This window comes from Lepus europaeus, chromosome 5 (genome assembly GCF_033115175.1).
Source record: "Lepus europaeus isolate LE1 chromosome 5, mLepTim1.pri, whole genome shotgun sequence".
Taxonomy (NCBI): domain Eukaryota; kingdom Metazoa; phylum Chordata; class Mammalia; order Lagomorpha; family Leporidae; genus Lepus; species Lepus europaeus.
The window spans coordinates 103,521,933-103,535,486 of NC_084831.1; the positions used below are offsets into that span (position 1 = coordinate 103,521,933).

A 13,554-nucleotide genomic window follows, 5' to 3' on the forward strand; every position below is an offset into this window, starting at 1 on the left:
GGGCGGGGGGGCCGGGGAGAGGGAGGATATTCTAGGGTGCAGGAGAGACCTGCCACGTGCCCTGTGCAGACCAGCACCCTCAGGCCAAAAGCAGCGCAAAGGGGAGCCCAGCCCTTGCTGGGCTGAGGCGGAGGTACAGGGTGAGGCAGCCACACAGAGCTGGGCGCCCAGCCCTACGGCATGGCTGGGGGAGCAGAGGAAGGTGTGGGCTCAAAGGAGATGGGTGAGAGATGTGTGGCAAAGTGTGGGATCAGATCTCAGAGGGCCTCAGAGCCGTGAGGGACTTGGATGAGAGGACCTTGGATGCAAAGGGCCTGGGGCCTGGCAGTGAGGGCGGGGCAGAGCCGGGTGGAAGCTGGGGATGGTGCACATTTGTTAAATACCCTAGGGGCCAGCGCTGTGTGGCAGCGTGTAGAGCCGCCGCCTGCAGTGCCAGCGTCCATATGGGTGCCAGTTGAAGACTCGGCTGCCCCACTTCCCATCCAGCTCTCTGTTATGGCCTGGGAAAGCAGTAGAAGATGGCCCAAGTCCTTGGGCCCCTGCACCCATGTGGGAGACCTGGAAGAAGCTCCTGGCTTCTGGCTTCCGAGCAGCGCAGCTCTGGCCATTGCGGCCATCTGGGGAGTGAACCAGCAGATGGAAGACCTCTCTCTCTGTCTCTACCTCTCTCTGTAACTCTGTCTTTCAAATAAAATAAATCTTAAAAAAAAAAAAAAAAAGAACTGATCCAATTTCTAGACTGGTCTGTATTTTCAGGGTGAATTTATGTCTGTCATAGCATTTTAAAATATGAATAAACTAAATTAGATCAGGGCTATCCAAGGGAATTTCTAACAAAATGGCTCAAGATTAGGTGAAACGCATTGAATGGTACCAGAATGGTAAGAAAAAGAACCTCTACTACACTGGGTATAAAACAATCACTTACAGTCAAAATCTAACTTATTCCTTCAGTACGCTGCTGTTTTTGTAACACACTGCAGTAGAAGACCCGCTGATATTCCTTTATTCGCATATACTTCTGTGGACATAGCTATTTAAACAAAGAAGGCACGTTTTTAAACATTTATTATTGCCACAATGCTGAGTGTGAGATCTACCTGCACGGCACAACGCTATCCCGCAGGTCTGGAACGTTCTCAGCTCGTAGGACTGGAACTTCACACCTGCTGGGCAGCAGCTGCCCGGCGCCACCACTCCTAGCCCCTCGCAGCCTTTCTGGTTTCTGCCTGGGTGAACTGGCCTCCTCTAGAGGCGCCCATATGGGATGCCGGCACTTCAGGCCAGGGAGTTAACCCACTGCGCCACAGTGCCAGCCCCAGACATTGGAACAGTTCTAATGTGTACCATCTTTGCTCTTATTCCTGATTCCGGTTTCCTGCTGATGTTGCCACTGGGAGGCAGCGGTGATGGGTCAGGTAGCTGGGTCCCTGCCACCCACGCTGGAGACCTGGCTTGGGTTCCTTCTTCCCAACTTCAGGCTGACCCAGTCCCAGCTGTTGTGGTCGTTGGGCAGTGAACTAGCACGTGGGCGATTTCTCTTTGTCTGTGTCTCTTTGCCTCTCAAAAAGTTTTTTTTTTTTTTTAAGATTTATTTATCTATTTGAAAGGCAGAGTTACACAAAGAGAGGGGTAGATAGAAAGAGAGAGAGAGATATCTTCCGTCTGCTGATTCACTCCCCAGATGGCTGCAATGGCAGGGTGGGCTGGGCCAAAACAAGGAGCCTGGAACTCCAGCTGGGTCTCCCACGCGGGTGCAGGTGCCCAAGGGCTTGGGCCACCTTCTACTGCTTTCCCAGGTGCATTCTCAGGGAGCTGGATTGGAAGTGGAGCAGTCAGGACTTGAGCTGGTGCCCATATGGGATCCTGGCACTGCAGGTGGCAGTCTAACCTGCTGTATCCCAATGCCAGTCTCTCAGAACAGTTTCTTCAAAACAGATATTTTAGCTGCTTTGTTGTTACCTGTGGAAATAACTCTAATAATAAAGTGGAAAGGACCCCATTCAAAGCAGAGAGTCCCAAAATCTCATAGGAATGCTTTAGGTGAAAAAGCAACAGCAAACCAGATAATTGTTCCTACAATCGCACAGAAAAAGAGGCCAGTCCCTTCCATGTATTTCTTTAACAGTGACAGAGATACTCATTTTACTGGTATTGTTACTAAGGAGCACCCCGTAAAGTGTGTCCTTTACCCACTTATCATGCACAGTGCTCAGGAGGAAGAGGGAGCGCTAACTGAAACCACAGCCTGGACGCTCCTGGAAACTGCGCTGGCCAGAGCTGTCACCGGCAGCTCCGATGTGTGTGAGATCAACCCCCTCTGGGCAAAGTCACCCCCAACCTCAGATGTTAGGCTGTCAGAATGAAATATGCTAAAGATAAGACACTTCCTGCGGGGTCATCAACAGGTACCGGCTGGTCCTGAACCACTCGCCTGTGGTCTGCAGGAGGGGATTCAGTGTGTGGAAACCCTGAGACAAGCTGAGCCTGGGCCAACAGAATCCTATCAGGTGCTGTTGACAGGTGACACAGCAGCGAAAGTCCAACGTATTCAGCCGCAGGTTAATAGTTCTCAGCTCAAAGAAGCACACTACGTCCTCCCCACCACCGACATCCACTCCACGGAAATCTCACACAGAGCTTCAAAAAGCTGACTTCAGAGGTGGGCACGTCCGCTCAAAACTTTGGGTTGAGATGAACATTCTAATTCAATACCCTTTCTTGCCTAGTGTTCATCTATCTATCTATCTATCTATCTATCTATCTATCTATCCATCCATCCATCTATCTTTCTATCATCTATATAGAATGTATGTATATATATAAAGGATTTATTTTTGTTTGAAAAACAGAATGACAGAGAAAGAGAGAGAAAGAGGGAGTCACACAGACAGAGGGGGGAGAAAGAGAGAGAGAGAGAGAGAGAGAGAGAGAGAGATCTTCCATTTGCTGGTTCTCTCTCCAAATGGCTGCAATGCCAGCACTCGGCCAGGCTGAAGCCAGGAACCAGGAACTCTATCTGGGTCTCCCATGTGAGTGGCAGAGGCTCAAGGACTTGGGCAATCTTCCATTGCTTTCCCAGACACGTTAACAGGAAGCTGGAACAGAAGTGGAGCAACTAGGACAGAAACCAGCACTCCAATATGGGATGCAGGCATCCCAAGCAGTGTCTTAACCCACTGCGCCACAATGCCAGCACCTCCATTTTGTTTTTTTATCTGTTTTGAAGCCCTCTAAAAAACCCCATTTCTTGTATGTTTTTCCAGTCCACTGTTCTCATTCTGAATCTGATTGCTAGGCCTGTCACCTCCACCTGATCCTGCTGACAAAAACGTAACAGCTGTCCTTTTACAAACTTGAGAAGGCGGGGTGGCATGGTGGCACAGTGGGTTCAGAGTTCTGGTTCCAGTCCTGGCTGCTCTGCTGCTGATCCAACTTCCTGCTGCTGCACCTGGGAAGTAGTACATCAGAGTTCAAGTACCTGAGGCCCTGTTATCCAAGTGGGAGAACTGAGTGGAGTACCAGCTTCAGTCTGGTTCAGCCCTGGCTGCTGTGGCCATCTGGGAAATGAACCAGCAGATGGAAGCGTGCTCGCTCGCTCTCTCTCTCTCTCTCTCTCTCTGTCACACACACACACACACACACACACACACACCCTGCCATTAAATTAATAAATGGGAAAGCGGCGGGAAGTTCGTACTGGGCAGGAGGCGACGGGCCTGCGGCTTGGGCTGATACAAATTCTTCAAAGTCAGTTGGCAGTGATGCACCTTACGTTGTGAAAGTGGAACCCAGTGACAATGGACCTCTTTTTACTGAATTAAAGTTCTACCAACGAGCTGCTAAGCCAGAGCAAATTCAGAAATGGATTCGCACCCATAAACTGAAGTACCTGGGTGTTCCTAAGTACTGGGGGTCTGGTCTGCATGATAAAAATGGAAAAAGTTACAGGTTTATGATAATGGATCGCTTTGGGAGTGACCTTCAGAAAATATACGAAGCAAATGCCAGAAGGTTTTCTTGGAAAACTGTCTTGCAGCTAAGCTTAAGAATTCTGGATGTTCTGGAATATATTCACGAGCATGAGTATGTGCATGGGGATATCAAGGCCTCGAATCTCCTCCTAAGCTACAAGAATCCTGACCAGGTGTATGTGGTGGACTATGGCCTTGCTTATCGATACTGCCCAGAAGGAGTTCATAAAGAATACAAAGAAGACCCCAAGAGATGTCACGACGGCACCCTTGAATTCACCAGTGTCGATGCACACAATGGCGTGGCCCCATCGAGACGTGGTGATTTGGAAATCCTTGGTTACTGCATGGTCCAGTGGCTCAGTGGCCATCTTCCTTGGGAGGATAATTTGAAAGATCCTAACTATGTTAGAGATTCCAAAATTAGGTACAGAGAAGATATTGCAGGTTTGATGGATAAATGTTTTCCTGAGAAAAACAAGCCAGGGCAGAGATGCAGAGAGAAGGAGAGAGACAGACAGATCTTCCATCTGCTGGTTCACTCCCCAAATGGCAGCAACAGTCAGGGCTGGGCCAGGCTGAAGCCAGGAGCTTTTCTGGGTTGCCCAGGTGAAATTGCTAAATACTTGGAAACAGTGAAATTACTGGGCTATACTGAAAAACCTCTTTATCAAAATTTACGAGATATTCTTCTGCAAGGACTAAAAGCTATAGGAAGTAAGGATGATGGCAAACTGGACCTCAGTGTTGTGGAGAATGGAGATTTGAAAGCGAAGACAGTGACGAAGAAGAGAAAGAAAGAAAAGGAAGAAAGCACAGCTTCTAGTGTTGAAGATATGGAGTGCTCAAGCGCGCAGACGGAGGAGACCGTGCAAACCCGTTCAAGGAGGAGGAGAGCGCAGCAGTAACTCAGATGCGTGAACCAGCTTTGCGTCCTTTCCACGTGCTTGTTTCTCCTTTCCTGTGTTAAGTGTTTTGTTTTCATGTGAGTCTTGTGAGAGTGATAGTTACATGGTATTGTCTTTGAAAAACATAAACTTTTTTACTAAAATGAATGTGAAATTTATTAAAGGCTAATTTATGCAAAAAAAAATTAATAAATGGATAACTAAATCTTTACAACACATTTCAGAAGGCAACTTCCCTATCAGGCCTCTTATGGAAACCATGCTTCCCACACAACATAAATCCTGTTAGTATCCAGAGAAGGGAGCCTTGGCTGCCAACAGAAACCATCCTGCTGAGATCATCGCAATGCTCTCAGTGAGACCAATCAGTCAGGACTGATATCGCGGCTCTTCCAGCTGCTGTAGTTATTTGCTTCCTTTAAGACTTCTGAGCCTTGGGAATTGTTTAATCCTGATCAAGGACTTTGTCCATTTCAAGGGACACAAAAGTGACCCACTCCTGTTCTAACAATAGGCACTCCCAGTGCGAGCCGTGTCCCACTCAGGGCTCAGGCATGGTGGGCAGCTGGTTAAGCTGCTCCTTGGGACGTCCACACCTCCACAGGAGCACCTGGTTTCGGCCTCTGCTTCTGATCCAGCTTCCTTCTGATGTGTACCCTGAGGGGCAGCAGAGGATGGCCCAAGGACGTGAGTCCTTGGCACCCATGTGGGAGATCCAGATAGAGTTCTGGCTCCTGGCTTTGGCCTGGCCCAGCCCTGGCTGTTGCAGCCATTTGGGGAGTGAGCCAGAAGATGGAAGATTCAAACCCCCTCACTTGGAACTCTGCCTTTCAAATGAATAAATAAATAAACATTTAAAAAAAGCCACTTTCCAGTTTCCCTAATCCCCACTGCTCCCTGTTGCCTCTCAGAGGCCCACTTCACTGCCCTGATCCTCCTGGCCCCGTGGCCTTGTTTTGGGGAACCTGCAGGTGCAATCCTCCCTCCTTCCACAGAGCACCATCCTCTGGAAAGGGCAGCTGTGCCCTGGGCCCCAGGTCCTCAGAGTCTTGCTCCTGGCCACTGTTTGGCTTCAGGCTGCCTCCTAACATGGCAAACTGCAACATAACTTAGCCCCACAAACCCTAACCCGACCTAGGGTGTATTATGGAGCAGGTAGCTGGGGCTCAGCCAGTCACAGTCACAGGCTTCCAAGTGATCAGACTACGTTCATAAGAGGTAATGCTGAGCTGCAGCCAGTAAGCTGTTTGCAGCCACCCCCTGTCCTGTGTGTACATACCGCCTGCCCACTCTGCTGGACGGAGCTTTCCGAACCGCTCTTGACCCTGAGTGCTGCTCAGATAAACGCTGGTAAGTGCACCGTTTCTAAAGGTTTAAAACCAGCATTTGCTTCTTTCTCCTTCCCTCAACCTCTCTCCTTCTCCGCTGCCTCTCAGTGTTTAAAAACACGATGTCTTCCATGTTTCGCAAATCTCTCCCTGTGGTCCCCACCTGACTTCTAGTCCTTAATATCCAAACTGTGATCTCTTGAAGGATTCTTATCCGTCCACGGAGCCTAGTATATGGTAGGATCTCAACACTTGTTTTTTTTTTTTTCAATAACCAGCAGGACGAAATACTATTGTAACTACCTTTCTTTATATCTTTCAAAATCATTTTAGTTAATGTTAGCTTTAAAAATAATGATTTTCTCGATTGGATCTAGAAATTCGAACTCTCCAAACTCAGAATGACAAACCCTTAATGTATGGCGACAACTATAAGCATAGTCAGTGCCATGTGAGATCAACAAAGGACTCCGTGCACGTAGGGGTCCCCCAGCACAGGACAGTGGAGCCGAAACATTCCCTAGTTGATAGTGCGGCCTCTATGGCACGGCGGTGCAATGCCTGCCCTTGTTGGGGCGGTGATGCCAGCCCGTGCCGCCAGCCGGGCCCTGTGTGTGCAGAACACGGGGCCATGATAGCGACCGTGCGGCTGGGTTACATGTATGCGTGTATATAGCATCACGGCTATTTCAGAGTATGCTACTTCTGTCCACAATACAGTACCAGGCCCTCCGACTCTGGCAGCAGCCCCAAACGTCTCATGTTTGCTGCCTCCTGATGGCATGAAGAAGCCACATACACAGGACTGAACCATACCATCCAGGTCTATGCCGCACGCCCTATGACGTTCAAACCGTGACGAAAATCGCCCGATGAAGCGCGGGGAAAGGGACCCGCGTGGCCCGGGCCTCCCAGGGCCAGCAGGAGCTCGGCAGCCCGAGCGATGCCAATGCCAGCAGAGGAAGCAGAGGACCGTCTGCTGTTTCAAGGCCTGGCTCATACGCCGAGGGCACTGCCAATTCCGGGGCCCTGCACCGCCTCTGCGCACCCGGAGGGCTGAGCGCTGATTCGGATCTTCCTCCTGCCTGTGGGCGGGGCTGAAGCCCGCGCTCCGCGGCCCAGGACTGGAGAAGGCACGAGAGGGGGCGGGGCGATCGCCAGCCCCGCCCCCGCCCTCGCTGTGTACCCGGATAAGTCCGCGGCGTGGGCCGCTGAGACCTGTTGGCTGAGCCCGCGGCACCAGCGCAATGCCCCTGACCCTGGGTTACTGGGAAATACGTGGCGTGAGCGAGGGGTCCGCCCGGCGGGGCGCGGGGCACGGGGCACGGGGCACGGGGCCGGAGTAGGACGCTGAGCAGCTGGGCCGATTCTAGGCTGTGGTTCCAGTAGGACGTGGGAAGCCTACGTGTGTGTGTGTGTGTGTCTGCGTGTGTGTTCGCGCGTGTAGCGGGGCGCTAGGAAATAAACGGGGGTTTACCTTGAGGAGATGAGGTCAGCAGTCAGGCTTCCTCTCTGACCTCTGCCCTCGGGGCATTTCCACCAGCTGGCCCACGCCATCCGCCTGCTCCTGGAATACACGGACACCAGCTATGAGGAAAAGAGATACACGATGGGGGACGGTAATGCTCTGCCTGCTCTGACCTCAGGCCAGCCCCTGCTGACTGACACAGAACAACCTATGCGTGACCACCTGTTGCTGGCCTCTGCAGCCCCCACCTGCTGGAGCTGAGCCTGCCCAAGGCAGGGCGCAGGGTGGGGGAACTGGACACCCCTGTGGCTGAGGTCTTACTTGGACGTCCCCACACCTTTTGGAAGCCTGTTGCATGCAGGGTCCAGGCCCCTTGCCTTCACTCTTTCTCCCAGACCTGGATATGGCACCCAGTGGTTCAGATCCCAGATGCCTGTCTTGGGAGAGGGTCCTCGGGGAGAGGGCTGCACACTGGGGAGGTTTGTTCTCACCTCATCTACTCCACAGCTCCCGACTATGACAGAAGCCAGTGGCTGGGTGAGAAATTCACGCTGGGCCTGGACTTTCCCAATGTAGGTGCAGGGGACGGAGTTGGGGGTGGGGTGGGGGAGGTGCAGGGTGTCTGTGCCTCTGTCTCCTTCCCCAGCTTGGAGGTCTGAGGTCAGGGCCTTGTGCTCACCACTGTCCTTCCTGGTTCTCTGCAGTACTTTTCGTGATGTTCTGTGTCGTAGCTCACTCACTCACTGTACAGAGTGTGTGCTTAGAGCCTGCCATGGGCCGGGCGCAGAGGGTGCCGGGTGTCCCGTCTGCCCCTGCTGGGTGAAGGGGATGCTGGGAGCCTGGGAGCCCAGCTGGGCGCAGAGGGTGCGTGGTCTCTTGTCTGCCCCTGCTCAGGGAAGGGGATACTGGGAGCCCGGGAGCCCAGCTGAGTGCCCTGGTCACCACGCAGCTGCCCTACCTAATTGATGGGACTCACAAGCTCACGCAGAGCAACGCCATCCTGCGCTACCTGGCCCGCAAGCACGGCCTGTGTGAGTGGGGCTGCTGCAGGGCAGGGGGCGGGGGGCGTCCCCTGGGCATGGCTGGGCCGGGCCGCTTAGGTCTCTGTGTTGTGGACTGCAGGTGGGGAGACGGAAGAGGAGAGGATTCGTGTGGACATTCTGGAGAACCAGGCTATGGACGTATCCAATCAGCTGGCTGAACTCTGCTACAGCCCAGACTTCGTGAGTTGTCTGCTAGGCTCCAGGGGCTCAGCTGGGCAGCGTCGGATGCGGTCAGGGCTCTGGAATTCCCATCTATGGGGATCCTGTTTCTCATTTGAACTTTTTGGAGCTACTTATCCTCCCAGTGGTTTTCTGTGTTGCCACCAGTAACCTCACCCCAAGTGAAAACTCCGAGTCCTTCCCAACAAGCATTAGGGCGGAGTCCAGCCTCCCCAGCCGGGACACTCAGTCCCTAGGGAGTAAAGTCGTGTATCCAGAGTGCTCCTCACCCTGACATGTGACGTCCACCAGGGGCTGTCTCTCTCCCAGCTGCTTTCTGCCACCTGCTGGCTCCTGTCCAAGAGAAAAAGGTGTGCAAGGTGGGAAGCTCCAAGGATGCCCTGACTTTGAACTTTGCCCAACTGCTTCCCCACCAGCGTGATTCAGGACACCTCGGGAGCTCAGAGCAACCACAGGGGCTTTGTTCCTCCTCCTACTCACCCTCGAACTCTCCACAACTTCCAGACATTCAAATGTCTATAACATGCTACCCTGCTGTCTAGAACTTTTTTCTTTCTTTTAAATATTTATCTATTTGAGAGGAAGTGTCACAGAGAGAGAGACACAGAGAGAAAGGTCTTTCATCCGCTGGTTCACCCCCCAATTGGCCGCAATGGCCGGAGCTGCACTGATCCGAAGCCAGGAGCCAGGAGCTTCTTCCGGGTCTCCCACGCAGATCCAGGGGTCTAAGGACTTGGGCCATCTTTCTACTGCTTTCCCAGGCCATAGCAGAGAGCGGGATCGGAAGTGGAGTAGTTGGGATGTGAACCGGTACTCATGTGGGATGCCAGCACTGCAGGTGGCTGCTTTACCCACTATGCCACTGTTCCAACCCCTGTCTAGAACTTTTTATTTTAAAGATTTATTTATTTTACTTGAAAGTCAGAGTTACATAGAAAGAGAAGGAGAGGCAGAGAGAGAGAGAAAGAGATCTTCCATCTGCTGGTTCACTCCCCAATTGGCCGCAACGGCCGGAGCTGCACCAATCCAAAGCCAGGAGCCAGGAGCTTCTTCCTGGTCTCTCATGTGGGTGCAGGGGCCTAAGGGCTTGGGCCATCTTCTACTGCTTTCCCAGGCCACAGCAGAGAGCTGGCTAGGAAGTGGAGCAGCCAGGATGCAAGCTGGTGCCCATATGAGATGCTGGCACTACTGGTGGCGGCTTTACCCACTATGCCACAGTGCTGGCCCCTGAAACTTTTGACTTCATTCCTTGAACTATTTTCTTTGTTTCTTTCTCTCCTTTTGCCCGATGTCAGGGTCCAGAGCCTGGTAGGTCCTCCTGTCGCTCGTAGGTTTGTCCCACAGGAGGTTGTTTGGACATCAGTGGTGAGAGTGAGCGTCAGTTTTTGGAGTCCTCTTTACCTACCTCTTAGTGATGGGGTCCGGTACCCATTAGGATTCTGGTAAAGGCCACTGAATGAAATCAAAGTGCCAGTGTCAGTCTCAGCGGGGCCACGCCTCCCGCTGGGCAGCTCTAGGCGCTGACAGCTGATTCTGCCTCAGGAGAAGCTGAAGCCCGAGTACCTGAAGGGGCTCCCTGAGACCATGAAGCGCTTCTCGCAGTTCCTGGGGAGTCGGCCCTGGTTCGCAGGGGACAAGGTAAGGCGCAGGGAAGGAGGAGGGGTCGTTCCTGCCGGGATACAGCCTCGCGCCCTCACCGTCGGCCTCCTGCAGCTTACCTTCGTGGATTTCCTGGCCTACGACATTTTTGACCTGCACCGTGTCTTTGAGCCCCGGAGTCTGGACGCGTTCCCAAACCTGAAGGACTTCGTCGCTCGCTTTGAGGTGACGCCCGGTCCTCCTTCCTCTTGGAGGCTCCTTTTCCTGCCCCTTTCCCCGATGCGGTCCTGGTGCTGGAGCTCCAGTGCACGGTGGCCGGTGCTTATCAGGCACTGGCTTTACGCCAGGAGCCACGCACGCTCACTCGGCATCTTTATTGTGATAATTTTAGTCATTTCCGCATTGCTATAAAGTTGATAGAATGACCACTCCCATTTGACAGTTGAGGAAATGGAGACCACAGAGGGAGAGTAAGTTCCAGAACCTCTGGCTTCTATGGACAGCAGTCAATCGTACTCCTGGTTTTGTGCGAAGAGGACAAACCTGGGTCTCGCCTCTCAGGACGCTATGGGAGAGGCAGGGCATTCGGCAGTGTGTTTGTAACTGGCATCAGGAGGGCTGAGACAAGGTAGGGTTGAGGTTCAGGGTCAGGGTCACAGATAATCCTCGCTCGGGAACTCAGCACTTTGCACTTTCAGAGTACGGCCAGGCAAGCGCCGAGATCCAGCGCTGATGTTGGTGCTGGAATTGAGTGCACGGGCGGGTGCCCTGTGAACAGTCTTGTCCTGAAGTGTCTCGCGGTGGGCACTCTTTTCCTCCTCTGAGGTCGCACGTGCTGTGTCTGTGACATGGGACACAGGACATTTCTTTTCACTCCTATGCACTGACCTTCTCCTCGGGGAGAGCCATGGTGTCAGGCACAGGGAGCCGTGCAAAGATCGACTCCGTGCCGGAACTGAGCGTAGTCAGAGAGCTGCAGGCCCGGCAGAGTGGGCGGGGCGTGTGGCACCCCCTGGGTGCTGGGGAGCACAGCCTGACCGCAGCTCCCAGCCACTCTTCTATCAGCCAGGCTCAGCTTGTTTGATGGCAGCAAAGCCTCGTTTATCACAGACTTGGGAATTTGAGGCAGCAGCCCAACAGGTTTTCAGCCTCCGGTCTATTTCCTGTCCCACTCCCCATCAAGAGATGCCCCTTTCAGCTACTCCGGTCCAGGCTTGTGGCCATGGGGATTGAGGAGGTGCTGGTGGCTGTGGGAGCGAGAGCGGGGAGCGGAGGACTGGGGTGCAGCCCTTGGCCTGCGCCCGGCCTTTTGGATGCAGGCGGACCTGGATCTCTTGGAAACCTTAGCGGTTATCTGGGCTGGTCACCTGCTTGCCCTGGTGAGAGGGTGCACGGTGCATGCATTTCCTTTGGCCTGGTCTGCTCTGGCCAGCTGGAGATGAGGTAGGTTGGGGCACAGAGAGATTGGGCTCAGGTCCTGGGAAATGCTTTCATGGGAATGATTAGGGGCTGGTCTGGACCATTCTCTGCTGGTTCGTCTCCCTGTATCCACCTTCACCCAGGATTTGCTGAGTCACTGGGGGAGGTCGGGGCTAGCCTCTAAGATGCACTGTCATGTTCTAAACCCCGTGTCTTCTTAGGTCACTCTTAGGTGTATTAATTCAGATACACTAGGAGCTTCCCCATGAGAACAAGAGAATGTTTGAGCAGACAGGGCCAGGGCTTCCCGTGGGGAAGGAGGAGAGGAGTGCAGCGGAGAGCACAGGATGGGAAGGAACTCGGCCAGGCCATCCGGCCATTGGCTGTCAGAGCCTGGGGGCCGGCTCGCCCTCTGTGTGCTTCAGCAGGTGCAGAGTTCTGACTTCCTCTTTCCCACTCCGCCAGGGCCTGGAGAAGATCTCTGCTTACATGAAGTCTGGCCGCTTCCTGCCGAGACCGCTGTACACAAAGGTGGCCACGTGGGGCAACAAGTAGGGCAGGAGATGTGAGCGAGGAGCCGGAGCTCAGCCTGCTGCCCGGGCCCTGGGGAGCCCGTCTCCCTGCGCCTGGCACTGCCTTTTCTGTTTCATTCCCTTCTCATCCCCAGGGCCTCACTGGCCCTCCTCCCTCCCGCCTGGCTCTGGTCGCTTCTAGGTGCTTGAAAGCCTCAGCTCCCGTGTTCAACGTGGCTGTGTCCAGCACTAAGATCAGCCGGCATCCTGCCCATCAGTGGCTGTGTCTGCTTGCAGGGGCCCAGCTGGACCTCTGGCCTGTGGAGCTCGGCCCTGGGTTCCTCTAGCCCTGCCCTGAAGGACCAGCATTGCCTACAGTGCAGGCCCCTCCCCCAGGTGGTGGCTGCCCCCCACCCCACATCGACCCCCAGTAAAGCCTGGAGCACGTTTCATCTGTGTCTTGTCTTCTTGCCTCCGGCTCCCCGCACTCGCCAGCTCTCACCGCTGCTTCCTAGGTGCTGGCTGATCCCTGACCCTGGCAGTGGCTGGGCTCATAGGGAATGAGTGGGGTCCTGGGGGTCTCAGACTTCATGCTCCTGTGTGTGACCCCCCTGAGGGCAGGCAGCCCCCCGAGGCTCTGTAGAGGACAGAAGTGGCCCTTTCTGGGCCTGGGCCTCTCTCATTGGTGCCCCCCCTCCCCCCGCACCGTGGTGTGCTCCCCGTGGCTGTGCAGAGCCGTGCAGCTCAGCGAGCGGGACCAGCGGGGTGGGGTCCCCAGCAGAGGGAGCCGGGAGCCTTTGGCCTCCGCACTGTGTGGCTCTGTCCCCTCTGCTAGGTGTCCAGGGCCCTGTCTGCTCATTTTCTCTGCGGCCTTGGAGGCCTCCCCAGGCCGGCTGCACAGCTGTCACCGGGACACTCGTTCCTGGGTTCCCTCCTCGCGTCCCTGGGCACCTGTGGGATGCATTTCCTGAGTCCTTACTTTGCTGATAACGTCTTATCTTTATTACTTTGGGTGGTTATAGAGCTATAGCATGATGACCTTCAGTCCTCTGGTGGATTCATTGTTTTCTGACAGCAAGCATTTCTTTTTTTAAAAAAATGTTTTATTTATTTGAGAGGTAAT

General features: G+C 53.8%; 2 protein-coding genes across 2 annotated transcripts; both read left to right on the forward strand.

The window, feature by feature from the left end:
- The first annotated feature begins 180 nt into the window (after positions 1–180).
- On the forward strand, positions 181–5,025 carry LOC133759167 (serine/threonine-protein kinase VRK1-like). The gene is made up of 2 exons (XM_062190119.1): positions 181–223; positions 3,684–5,025. The coding sequence occupies exons 1-2, from the start codon at positions 181–183 to the stop codon at positions 4,880–4,882; spliced, it is 1,242 nt and encodes a 413-aa protein (XP_062046103.1). The 3' UTR covers positions 4,883–5,025.
- A 2,362-nt stretch (positions 5,026–7,387) lies between these two features.
- GSTM4 (glutathione S-transferase mu 4) lies at positions 7,388–12,883 on the forward strand. Its single transcript, XM_062191923.1, has 8 exons — positions 7,388–7,493; positions 7,754–7,829; positions 8,186–8,250; positions 8,628–8,709; positions 8,801–8,901; positions 10,444–10,539; positions 10,615–10,725; positions 12,385–12,883. The coding sequence occupies exons 1-8, from the start codon at positions 7,458–7,460 to the stop codon at positions 12,472–12,474; spliced, it is 657 nt and encodes a 218-aa protein (XP_062047907.1). The 5' UTR covers positions 7,388–7,457; the 3' UTR covers positions 12,475–12,883.
- Positions 12,884–13,554: the final 671 nt, after the last annotated feature.